Source organism: Siniperca chuatsi, linkage group LG13 (genome assembly GCF_020085105.1).
Source record: "Siniperca chuatsi isolate FFG_IHB_CAS linkage group LG13, ASM2008510v1, whole genome shotgun sequence".
In the NCBI taxonomy this organism is placed as follows: domain Eukaryota; kingdom Metazoa; phylum Chordata; class Actinopteri; order Centrarchiformes; family Sinipercidae; genus Siniperca; species Siniperca chuatsi.
The window spans coordinates 18,002,376-18,015,434 of record NC_058054.1 but is presented as its reverse complement, the minus strand read 5'-3'; the positions used below and the strand labels follow the sequence as shown (position 1 = coordinate 18,015,434).

Below are 13,059 nucleotides of genomic sequence, written 5' to 3'. Positions count from 1 at the left end.
CAACACGACAACAGCAGAGGAGAAACAAAGAGAACTTGTGTTCTCATGACAACTAAATGTTTGCACAGACAGTTCTACACTTCAGCTGCTTTTACACCAAAAGTACCAGGAACTTTTATCCCTAGGAACTACTTTTCAAGGAACTAAAAAGTTCCTTCAGCCCATTGTTGTGTGCGTTTCCACCACAGTCTAAAGACCCGAGAAGATTAGGCAATTACAGCCATTAGGTTACACTCATCGCACAACTGCACAACTCTATTGTTTTAACTTATTAAACACATCACCTGCAATTAAGCATATGGACCTTTGCTTATTTTAACCTATGCAATCTCACCTGTTTTAAATACTGAGCTTACAAGTGTATAATGGTGACATTGAGAGCCACTACTTCCTCAGAGCGTTGTAAACATTAGAATATGGTATCACGAGCGTTACACGTCTTTTTACATATATACAGTAGCAGTATATACTTGTTTTCAGATACAAGAACAGTCACTGTACACACATTGATCCCCAAATCACCGCAATTCCATTGAAACAAATGTATTTCAGTTATTTAATTTCATAGTAGTAAATGCTGATGTGAAACAAGTGCAACAAGCCTAAGAACTCAGGGAGATTGAAAGTGTCTCTAGACACCCATGCAATCTTTAGAAAGAACCAAAAATAATTCCACTCTGTATGGGCGTACAGGTCTGTTGGCTGAGAATGTCACTGCCATTGACAGTTTATTTATGTAGTTATTTTGAGTTAAATCTGGTTCAAGCATTCCTGATAAGAATTTATAATTTATTATTCATCTTAACTGATTAACCTCAAGAAATGTCCCCAGACTTGATCTATCATTTATTAAAATGCAATGCTCCTTTCAGCAACCAAACTCTTCATACTATCAGTGACTCTAAAAGGCAAGTTGTGGCTTTCAGAGTGAGTGTACAGGAAAGTGACGAGTATCTGTGTGTATATGTGTACACATTTCTATGAGGGTTTGTACTTTTCAGTGATGCTACAGTTGTACTTGTTGCCTTGTGGGCAGGAGTGTGGTGTATGGTCTGTTTCTCGTCTTTGGCTTGTGAAAGGTGAACTCATTCTTTCCTCTCCCCACTGTGCGGCCACAGTGACTATCCTCCATGGTGACGATTTAGGGGTGTGATGGGGGAGAGGCAGAAGGGCTTGTGTTTTATAAGAGCCCAGATCCAAACTTGAATGATCAGAAAGACAGAGAGAACTTCGTTAATTCGTGAAGCCATGAACGTACACACCTCGCCTGCTGAGTGAGCAAGACTGGATGATTCAGTGCTAACTACTCAAGCAAGCCGGGAGATTATTTTCCGTGAGCGATTCGGATCGAATAAGTTTGTGCTAAGAGATACTACACTCAGCCATTGAAGAACAAAGCCAAGGTGTAATTTTGAAGATGAGATTCAGCCTGGTGTTAGCTGCGCTTCTCTGCTTCAGCACATGGATGAGCATGGTCCATGCAAGTGAGTACCACAAACAGTACAGAGTGTATGGTCAGAGTGTTTGGCAGGGTAAAATTAAGAGTACTTAATCTTTCTCTCTCTATGTCTGTCTTGTTTAGTCCATGGACCGCTGTCAAGCTGTTGTATGCAGTGGTCCAACACCAGAGTCCCAGTTGAACGAATTATGGATTACACCATTCAGTCTGAAGGTGTCTGTCCAATCACAGCCATAATGTAAGTGGTCCTGCATTTTCACACTGTATAGTATTGAGCCATTTCTCAACTTAGAACAAATACCCACATGCACTCCTAAATAAATGACATTCTATTTTTAAAGGGTGGGTTCACCCAAAAGCACAAAAACAAAACAACAACAAAAAAAAAAAAAACCCCAGCAACAAATGTTCTCTACCTCTAGTAGTATGTAGCCATGCAGACAGTTTTGGTTTTATTTGTCCAGATTTTCAGATACACTATCTGTCTGTGACATCATTACAACAGGGGTGAGTGGAATTTCATTTTTGCTGTTCAGTGCATTGGAAAATTCAACAGAAACATCTCCTTGCTGTTGAATGTTTTTAAATATAAATTTTCAGTGCATTGAGCTTTGATATTTCAAAACCTCTCTAACCAAACTATCTGCAATGCTAGATTCCACTAAAGGTAACTGAGAAAATCTTGTTTTTGTTCTAACTTGGATGAAGAAATGCTTTGTCAGAACTGAATTAAAAACAATGTTAAAACAGCATTACAATGCCACTAACAGATTACAATCAATTGCAGTTTTCAGACAAAGTTTGGAAAGAGACTCTGCTCCGACCCGAACAATAAGTGGGCAAAAAAAGCCATTCTGAAGGTGGATGTGGAAAAAGCATTGCTAGAGAACAGACAGAATGAAGACGGATCAACAAGCAACATCACACCAACAGTGTCTACTACATCAAAAAACGCACCACAGAAGAAAGGCAGAAATGGAAGCAGGCGGCAGAGGAAAAAGTCCAGGAGAGGGAGGAAGGGGCAGAGAAAACGTGTCTGAAGAATCACAAGACAAATCAAAGTTACCACAGACAGCAAACATTATTCTTTCCAATTGGACTTTTCCTGATATATCGCATCAACAGTTAACAAACCTGAAACAAAACAGACTTTTATATATTATTATATTGTATTGATGATTAAATATGCAAAATATACATTTTGATATATGTTTAACATAGCTTGTTGTCATTAATGTGTGTATGTACCTTTTCCAGTCAGCTGCCAATAAAGTCTTTTTGAGCAAATCTTGTGTTTTCGTTATGAACAAATGGAACATAATCTGAAAGAGGATTGGTAAATTGTGGTATGTTGACACAAACAGTGCGAAAAAAATCTGACCGTTTCTCAGTAGTTCTAGTTGTGTTTACACTCAGTGAAAATGACACATGTACAGGAAGGAAACCAACACAGACAAACAGAGATAACTAATCTAGACAAAGGTGAACATCATAGATACAGCTGTATCTACATACAAATATTATTAAACTGATTATTATATATTGTATTATTATACAGACAGACATATACATGTACAGTGGTGTGAAAAAGTGTTTGCCCCCTTCCTGATTTCTTATTTTTTTGCATGTTTGTCACACTTAAATGTTTCAGATCATCAAATCAATTTAAATATTAGTCAAAGATAACACAAGTAAACACAAAATGTAGTTTTTAAATGAAGGTTGTTATTAAGGGAAAACAAAATCCAAACCTCCATGGCCCTGTGTGAAAAAGTGATTGCCCCACCTGTTAAAACATAACTGTGGTTTATCACACCTGAGTTCAATTTCTCTAGCCACACCTAGGCCTGATTACTGCCACACCTGTTCTCAATCAAGAAATCACTTAAATAGGACCTGTCTGACAATGTGCAGTAGACCAAAAGAGCTTCAAAAGCTAGACATCATGCTGAGATACAAAAAAATTCAGGAACAAATGAGAAAGAAAGTAATTGAGATCGATCAGTCTGGAAAAGGTTATAAAGCCATTTCTAAAGCTTTGGGACTCCAGCGAACTACAGTGAGAGCCATTATCCACAAATGGCGAAAACATGGAAAAGTGGTGAACCTTCCCAGGAGTGGCCGGCCAACCAAAATTACCCCAAGAGCGCAGCGACGACTCATCCAAGAGGTCACAAAAGACCCCACAACAACATCCAAAGAACTGCAGGCCTCACTTGCCTCAGTTAAGGTCAGTGTTCATGACTCCACCATAAGAAAGAGACTGGGCAAAAATGGCCTGAATGGCAGAGTTCCAAGACGAAAACCACTGCTGTGCAAAAAGAACATTAAGGCTCGTCTCATTTTTGCCAGAATCTTAATGATCCCCAAGACTTTTGGGAAAATACTGTGTGGACTGATGAGACAAAAGTTGAACTTTTTGGAAGGTGTGTGTCCAATTACATCTGGTGTAAAAGTAACACTGCATTTCAGAAAAAGAACATCATACCTACAGTAAAACATGGTGGTGGTAGTGTGATGGTCTGGGGCTGTTTTGCTGCTTCAGGAGCTTCAGGAAGACTTGCTGTGATAAATGGAACCATGAATTCTGCTGTCTACCAAAAACTCCTGAAGGAGAATGTCCGGCCATCTGTTTGTGACCTCAAGCTGAAGTGAACTTGGGTTCTGCAGCAGGACAATGATCCAAAACACACCAGCAAGTCCACCTCTGAATGGCTGAAGAAGAACAAAATGAAGACTTTGGAGTGGCCTAGTCAAAGTCCTGACCTGAATCCTATTGAGATGCTGTGGCATGACCTTAAAAAGGCAGTTCATGCTTGAAAACCCTCCAATGTGGCTGAATTACAACAATTCTGCAAAGATGAGTGGGCCAAAATTCCTCCACAGCGCTGTAAAAGACACATTGCAAGTTATCGCAAATGCTTGATTGCAGTTGTTGCTGCTAAGGGTGGCCCAACCAGTTATTAGGTTTAGGGGGCAATCACTATTTCACACAGGGCCATGGAGGTTTGGATTTTGTTTTCCCTTTAATAACAACCTTCATTTAAAAACTGCATTTTGTGTTTACTTGTGTTATCTTTGACTAATATTTAAATTTGTTTGATGATCTGAAACAGTACCTTTACTGCGCAAGTACTAGTGAATGACAATGCAAAATAACTGGAATAAATATTGTTGGGATATATAATAAGATATTCATGAGAGGCTTTCTGTATAGTTATTACTAGAGAAAAAATGTACATGATGATATGTGCATCTATTGCACATGCTGTATTTGTTACACAATGATGTATTATGTAATATGTAACAAACATGTTGTTTTGACAATGGTCATTGCAGGGTTGTTTTACAGAATCTGCACTGGGATTTCACGTGGCTGGTCTCACAGTTTGTGACTATGACTGCATGTGGTCAAAACCTCTTTCTGGTGTCAGAGGTCTGCAATGATGTCCCTGGCCGTCTCCTAACTTGGGATGTGTACAAGTCCTGGAACTGAGCAGGTCAGCATGGATGATCGTTGAAGTCCTGACTGCCTGTAGCAGCCTGTCTTTGTCTTGTTTGGTGCCAGATCCCAACCAGACTCTGATGGATGAGTGGTCTCAGTGATTGCTGTGATCATTTTGGTCATTTGTCATTCAGGTATAAATGCTACATACTCTTATAATTATATACGTTTATTGAGAATGACTTCCGGATGGGAGCCGAAACGTCTTGATTCTGAAAACAGTGTCCAGATGACTACGACTGAAACCTTTTCTACGTTAGAACACTCCTGGACGAATGAGGGACTACACCGTCGTACGTTTATTGAGCATTATCTAGTTGAGAATTTCTGTTATACCCACATATCATAACATCTTTTCAACCTACTGTGACGCACACAAAATTGAAACCATAGAACCCCTCCTCAATGTGACAGTCAAAAACATCACAGCACATGTAACCCTGAGGTTGATTGTGCGAATATAAATGAAGCACTGCAAGATGTATTATTACATATTTGTTATATTTTATAGTAAATATATCACTCTCTACTCTAATGGACATTCATTTTCTAATGGGCACCTACAGATAAGCCACAGCATAAGTTAAACATCACTTTTTTCTAAAAGTAGAGGGAAGTTGTGGCTTTCAGAGTGAGTGTAGAGGAAAGTGACGAGTATCTGTGTGTATATGTGTGCACATTTCTATGAGGGTTTGTACTTTTCAGTGATGCTACAGTTGTACTTGTTGCATTGTGGGCAGGAGTGTGGTGTATGGTCTGTTTCTCACCTTTGACTTGTGAAAGGGGAGCTCATTCTTTCCTCTCCCCACTGTGCGGCCACAGTGACTATCCTCCATGGTGACGATTTAGGGGTGTGATGGGGGAGAGGCAGAAGGGCTTGTGTTTTATAAGAGCCCAGATCCAAACTTGAATGATCAGAAAGACAGAGAGAACTTCGTTAATTCGTGAAGCCATGAACGTACACACCTCGCCTGCTGAGTGAGCAAGACTGGATGATTCAGTGCTAACTACTCAAGCAAGCCGAGATTATTTTCCGTGAGCGATTCGGATCGTATAAGTTTGTGCTAAGAGATACTACACTCAGCCATTGAAGAACAAAGCCAAGGTGTAATTTTGAAGATGAGATTCAGCCTGGTGTTAGCTGCGCTTCTCTGCTTCAGCACATGGATGAGCATGGTCCATGCAAGTGAGTACCACAAACAGTACAGAGTGTATGGTCAGAGTGTTTGGCAGGGTAAAATTAAGAGTACTTAATCTTTCTCTCTCTATGTCTGTCTTGTTTAGTCCATGGACCGCTGTCAAGCTGTTGTATGCAGTGGTCCAAAACCAGAGTCCCAGTTGAACGAATTATGGATTACACCGTTCAGTCTGAAGGTGTCTGTCCAATCACAGCCATAATGTAAGTGGTCCTGCATTTTCACACTGTATAGTATTGAGCCATTTCTCAACTTAGAACAAATACCCACATGCACTCCTAAATAAATGACATTCTATTTTTAAAGGGTGGGTTCACCCAAAAGCACAAAAATAAAACAACAAAAAAAAAAAAAACCCCAGCAACAAATGTTCTCTACCTCTAGTAGTATGTAGCCATGCAGACAGTTTTGGTTTTATTTGTCCAGATTTTCAGATACACTATCTGTCTGTGACATCATTACAACAGGGGTGAGTGGAATTTCACTTTTGCTGTTCAGTGCATTGGAAAATTCAACAGAAACATCTCCTTTCAGAAAGTGTCCCCGTCATTCTTGATAATCCAAAAACCTAACTGTCAACAGTTTTCATTGGAACAACTTTCTACTGGAAAATAGTCCCTTTGAAAACTGTTTACAGTGAGAACTGTGGATTATTCAGAGTACCGGGGACCCTTTCTGCAAAGAGATGTGGCTGTTGAATGTTTTTAAATATAAATTTTCAGTGCACTGAGCTTTGATATTTCAAAACCTCTCTAACCAAACTATCTGCAATGCTAGATTCCACTAAAGGTAACTGAGAAAATCTTGTTTTTGTTCTAACTTGGATGCAGTACCCCTTTAAGAAATGCTTTGTCAGAACTGAATTAAAAACAATGTTAAAACAGCATTACAATGCCACTAACAGATTACAATCAATTGCAGTTTTCAGACAAAGTTTGGAAAGAGACTCTGCTCCGACCCGAACAATAAGTGGGCAAAAAAAGCCATTCTGAAGGTGGATGTGGAGAAAAAAAGCATTGCTAGAGAACAGACAGAATGAAGACGGATCAACAAGCAACATCACACCAACAGTGTCTACTACATCAAAAAACGCACCACAGAAGAAAGGCAGAAATGGAAGCAGGCGGCAGAGGAAAAAGTCCAGGAGAGGGAGGAAGGGGCAGAGAAAACGTGTCTGAAGAATCACAAGACAAATCAAAGTTACCACAGACAGCAAACATTATTCTTTCCAATTGGACTTTTCCTGATATATCGCATCAACAGTTAACAAACCTGAAACAAAACAGACTTTTATATATTATTATATTGTATTGATGATTAAATATGCAAAATATACATTTTGATATATGTTTAACATAGCTTGTTGTTATAAATGTGTGTATGTACCTTTCCCAGTCAGTTGCCAATAAAGTCTTTTTTAGCAAATCTTGTCTTTTCGTTATGAACAAATGGAACATAATCTGAAAGAGGATTGGTAAATTGTGGTATGTTGACACAAACAGTGCAAAAAAATCTGACCGTTTCTCAGTAGTTCTAGTTGTGTTTACACTCAGTGAAAATGACACATGTACAGGAAGGAAACCAACACAGACATACAGCTAAACAGAGATAACTAATCTAGACAAAGGTGAACATCATAGATACAGCTGTATCTACATACAAATATTATTAAACAGATTATTATATATTGTATTATTATACAGACAGACATATACATGTACAGTGGTGTGAAAAAGTGTTTGCCACTTTCCTGATTTCTTAAATTGATTTGATGATCTGAAACATTTAAGTGTGACAAACATGCAAATAAATAAGAAATCAGGAAGGGGGCAAACACTATTTCACACCACTGTATACTGTATACAATGTGGTCTAGTTAGTACCTCTACTGCGCAAGTACTAGTGAATGACAATGCAAAATAACTGGAATAAATATTGTTGGGATATATAATAAGATATTCATGAGTGGCTTTCTGTATATTTATTACTAGAGAAAAAAATGTACATGATGATATGTGCATCTATTGCACATGCTGTATTTGTTACACAATGATGTATTATGTAATATGTAACAAACATGTTGTTTTGACAATGGTCATTGCAGGGTTGTTTTACAGAATCTGCACTGGGATTTCAGGTGGCTGGTCTCACTGTTTGTGACTATGACTGCATGTGGTCAAAACCTCTTTCTGGTGTCAGAGGTCTGCAATGATGTCCCTGGCCGTCTCCTAACTTGGGATGTGTACAAGTCCTGGAACTGAGCAGGTCAGCATGGATGATCGTTGAAGTCCTGACTGCCTGTAGCAGCCTGTCTTTGTCTTGTTTGGTGCCAGATCCCAACCAGACTCTGATGGATGAGTGGTCTCAGTGATTGCTGTGATCATTTTGGTCATTTGTCATTCAGGAATAAATGCTACATACTCTTATAATTAATTACAACAATCTCCTTTTAGAGCACAATGTTAACTACGTTACATAAAACACCGAGTTAACAATGAATTAATTTTGGTAAAACTGACGATCTCAATTTAGAGAGAAAAACGTAAATTAATTATATAAAATTACCAAATAAAGTGCTGATTTACTGTAAACAATCTATCTGGAGTGCAAATCAAGAGAAACACTGACGAGGCAATAACAACATTAGCTAAAGAAAGAGATAGCTAAAATAAACACTTCAAAGTCCTTCAAAGTTTACCACACAACATAAAACTAAAACGGTAACTTGTGCCCTTCAGCCAGGAGCTAAGATGTAGAAAGAAACCTTTTTAAACAAACATTTGTACAGTAAGTACGAAGGGTTTATCCTATCTCTCCTAACGTTAAATCTTCATGTAAAAAGTGCGCCAATGTACACACAGGGTGCTGCTGCACTTCCTTTTCCAGACTTCAAAATAAAAGCATGTGAGGTAAAAAAATGTACACTTAATAAAACAAATAAAAATACAATGTCCACATTAAGTATGCAGCGAGAATTATTAGTCAACCAAAACAAACAAAGTAACATTTGGCACAAGTTCAATAATAAAGTCCTTTCTTGTGAAAGCCTTTCTCAGGAGTTCTATGGCAACACTGCCCTCTATGGTTGAAGGTAAAGATGACGGCCACTTCAGTGATTGAGGATTTAATGGTCATTTACAAATTATATAAGTTTATCGAGCATTATCTAGTTGAGAATTTCTATGTTATACCCACATATCATAACATCTTTTCAACCTACTGTGACGCACACAAAATTGAAACCACAGAACCCCTCCTCAATGTGACAGTCAAAAACATCACAGCACATGTAACCCTAACTGCAAGATGTGTTATTACATAATATTTGTTATATTTTATAGTAAATATATCACTCTCTACTCTAATGGACATTTTCTAATGGGCACCTACAGATAAGCCACAGCATAAGTTAAACATCACTTTTCTCTAAAAGTAGAGGCAAGTTGTGGCTTTCAGAGTGAGTGTAGAGGAAAGTGATGAGTATCTGTGTGTATATGTGTGCACATTTCTATGAGGGTTTGTACTTTTCAGTGATGCTACAGTTGTACTTGTTGCCTTGTGGGCAGGACGGTGGTGTATGGTCTGTTTCTCACCTTTGACTTGTGAAAGGGGAGCTCATTCTTTCCTCTCCCCACTGTGCGGCCACAGTGACTATCCTCCATGGTGACGATTTAGGGGTGTGATGGGGGAGAGGCAGAAGGGCTTGTGTTTTATAAGAGCCCAGATCCAAACTTGAATGATCAGAAAGACAGAGAGAACTTCGTTAATTCGTAAAGCCATGAACGTACACACCTCGCCTGCTGTGTGAGCAAGACTGGATGATTCATTGCTAACTATCCAAGCAAGCCGGGAGATTATTTTCCGTGAGCGATTCGGATCGAATAAGTTTGTGCTAAGAGATACTACACTCAGCCATTGAAGAACAAAGCCAAGGTGTAATTTTGAAGATGAGATTCAGCCTGGTGTTAGCTGCGCTTCTCTGCTTCAGCACATGGATGAGCATGGTCCATGCAAGTGAGTACCACAAACAGTACAGAGTGTATGGTCAGAGTGTTTGGCAGGGTAAAATTAAGAGTACTTAATCTTTCTCTCTCTATGTCTGTCTTGTTTAGCCCATGGACCGGTGTCAAGCTGTTGTATGCAGTGGTCCAAAACCAGAGTCCCAGTTGAACGAATTATGGATTACACCATTCAGTCTGAAGGTGTCTGTCCAATCACAGCCATAATGTAAGTGGTCCTGCATTTTCACACTGTATAGTATTGAGCCATTTCTCAACTTAGAACAAATACCCACATGCACTCCTAAATAAATGACATTCTATTTTTAAAGGGTGGGTTCACCCAAAAGCACAAAAAAACCCAACCCAGCAACAAATGTTCTCTACCTCTAGTAGTATGTAGCCATACAGACAGTTTTTGTTTTATTTGTCCAGATTTTCAGATACACTATCTGTCTGTGACATCATTACAACAGGGGTGAATGGAATTTCATTTTTGCTGTTCAGTGCATTGGAAAATTCAACAGAAACATCTCCTTTCAGAAAGTGTCCCCATCATTCTTGATAATCCAAAAACCTAACTGTCAACAGTTTTCATTGGAACAACTTTCTACTGGAAAATAGTCCCTTTGAAAACTGTTTACAGTGAGAACTGTGGATTATTCAGAGTAACGGGGACCCTTTCTGCAAAGAGATGTTGCTGTTGAATGTTTTTAAATATAAATTTTCAGTGCATTGAGCTTTGATATTTCAAAACCTCTCTAACCAAACTATCTGCAATGCTAGATTCCACTAAAGGTAACTGAGAAAATCTTGTTTTTGTTCTAACTTGGATGCAGTACCCCTTTAAGAAATGCTTTGTCAGAACTGAATTAAAAACAATGTTAAAACAGCATTACAATGCCACTAACAGATTACAATCAATTGCAGTTTTCAGACAAAGTTTGGAAAGAGACTCTGCTCCGACCCGAACAATAAGTGGGCAAAAAAAGCCATTCTGAAGGTGGATGTGGAGAAAAAAGCATTGCTAGAGAACAGACAGAATGAAGACGAATCAACAAGCAACATCACACCAACAGTGTCTACTACATCAAAAAACGCACCACAGAAGAAAGGCAGAAATGGAAGGAGGCGGCAGAGGAAAAAGTCCAGGAGAGGGAGGAAGGGGCAGAGAAAACGTGTCTGAAGAATCACAAGACAAATCAAAGTTACCACAGACAGCAAACATTATTCTTTCCAATTGGACTTTTCCTGATATATCGCATCAACAGTTAACAAACCTGAAACAAAAACAGACTGTTATATATTATTATATTGTATTGATGATTAAATATGCAAAATATACATTTTGATATATGTTAAACATAGCTTGTTGTTATAAATGTGTGTATGTACCTTTTCCAGTCATTTGCCAATAAAGTCTTTTTGAGCAAATCTTGTGTTTTCGTTATGAACAAATGGAACATAATCTGAAAGAGGATTGGTAAATTGTGGTATGTTGACACAAACAGTGCAAAAAAAATCTGACCGTTTCTCAGTAGTTCTAGTTGTGTTTACACTCAGTGAAAATGACACATGTACAGGAAGGAAACTAACACAGACATACAGCTAAACAGAGATAACTAATCTAGACAAAGGTGAACATCATAGATACAGCTGTTATGTGCAACAAGTAGGCATAAACATGAAAATAAACAGCTACAGCTGGACAAACAAACATACAGTATCTACATACAAATATTATTAAACAGATTATTATATATTTTTTTATTATACAGACAGACATATACATGTATACTGTATTCAATGTGGTCTGGTTAGTACCTTTACTGTGCAAGTACTAGTGAACGACTGGAATAAATATTGTTGGGATATATAATAAGAATTCCATGAGTGGCTTTCTGTATATTTATTCCTAAGTACACACTGCCGGTACAGTGAAACTGCAAATGGCTCATTAAATCAGTTATGGTTCCTCAGAGTTATTTATTCCTAGACAAAAAAAAATTGCACATGATGATATGCATCTATTCTGATCGTTCAAGTCCTGACTGCCTGTAGCAGCCTGTCTTTGTCTTGTTTGGTGCCAGATCCCAACCAGACTCTGATGGATGAGTGGTCTCAGTGATTGCTGTGATCGTTTTGGTCATTTGTCATTCAGGTATAAATGCTACATACTATAAGTTTTTTTGAGCATTATCAAGTTGAGAATTTCTATGTTATACCCACATATCATAACATCTTTTCAACCTACTGTGATGCACACAAAATTGAAACCATAGAACCCCTCCTCAATGTGACAGTCAAGAACATCACAGCACATGTAACCCTAACTGCAAGATGTGTTATTACATAATATTTGTTATATTTTATAGTAAATATATCACTTTCTACTCTAATGGACATTTTCTAATGGGCACCTACAGATAAGCCTCAGCATAAGTTAAACATCACTTTTGTCATTGGTCATTCGCTACTAATACAAGCTGTTTAAATGCATCATCCTTTTCTTGTTTTTTGTGTTTGATGTTTCAATGTATGATTGCAGGCTTTGGAGTTTTTAAATCTCAGAACAAAATATAGTATATGAGACAAAATGCCACAGTAACTGTAGCTATTATTGCAACATTGTCACAATTAATTTTTTTCTCTCTTTACATCCAAAAGAACAAAATATTTTAAAATTCCAACTGGTAAAACATTTCAGTTCAAAATATGAAAGTAGAAAAGGCTTGCACATTTGTGTCTGGAGTCTAATAAAGGTGTAGCAGATGGTATGTGTGATATTATTGCCTTTCTGTTTCAGGGGTGTGTTTGGTATTACTTTAAATTGTGGGGCTATACCGCCACAGCCACCACATCCTGAACAAGCGTGTGTTTGAGCATGTGTGAGTGCATGTG

General features: G+C 38.2%; 3 protein-coding genes across 3 annotated transcripts; all 3 read left to right on the top strand.

Annotated features, from left to right (window-relative positions):
• Positions 1 to 1,102: 1,102 nt before the first annotated feature.
• On the top strand, positions 1,103 to 2,739 carry LOC122886322 (eotaxin-like). Its single transcript, XM_044218336.1, has 3 exons — positions 1,103 to 1,484; positions 1,583 to 1,697; positions 2,247 to 2,739. The coding sequence occupies exons 1-3, from the start codon at positions 1,418 to 1,420 to the stop codon at positions 2,497 to 2,499; spliced, it is 435 nt and encodes a 144-aa protein (XP_044074271.1). The 5' UTR covers positions 1,103 to 1,417; the 3' UTR covers positions 2,500 to 2,739.
• Positions 2,740 to 5,747: 3,008 nt separating this feature from the next.
• On the top strand, positions 5,748 to 7,585 carry LOC122886321 (eotaxin-like). Its single transcript, XM_044218335.1, is given in 4 exon segments — positions 5,748 to 6,150; positions 6,249 to 6,363; positions 7,082 to 7,171; positions 7,173 to 7,585. Coding segments are annotated over 4 exon segments (438 nt in total). The 5' UTR covers positions 5,748 to 6,083; the 3' UTR covers positions 7,339 to 7,585.
• A 2,318-nt stretch (positions 7,586 to 9,903) lies between these two features.
• On the top strand, positions 9,904 to 11,592 carry LOC122886323 (eotaxin-like). Its single transcript, XM_044218337.1, has 3 exons — positions 9,904 to 10,174; positions 10,273 to 10,387; positions 11,089 to 11,592. Exons 1-3 carry the CDS (start codon positions 10,108 to 10,110, stop codon positions 11,342 to 11,344), a joined length of 438 nt encoding a protein of 145 aa, XP_044074272.1. The 5' UTR covers positions 9,904 to 10,107; the 3' UTR covers positions 11,345 to 11,592.
• Positions 11,593 to 13,059: the final 1,467 nt, after the last annotated feature.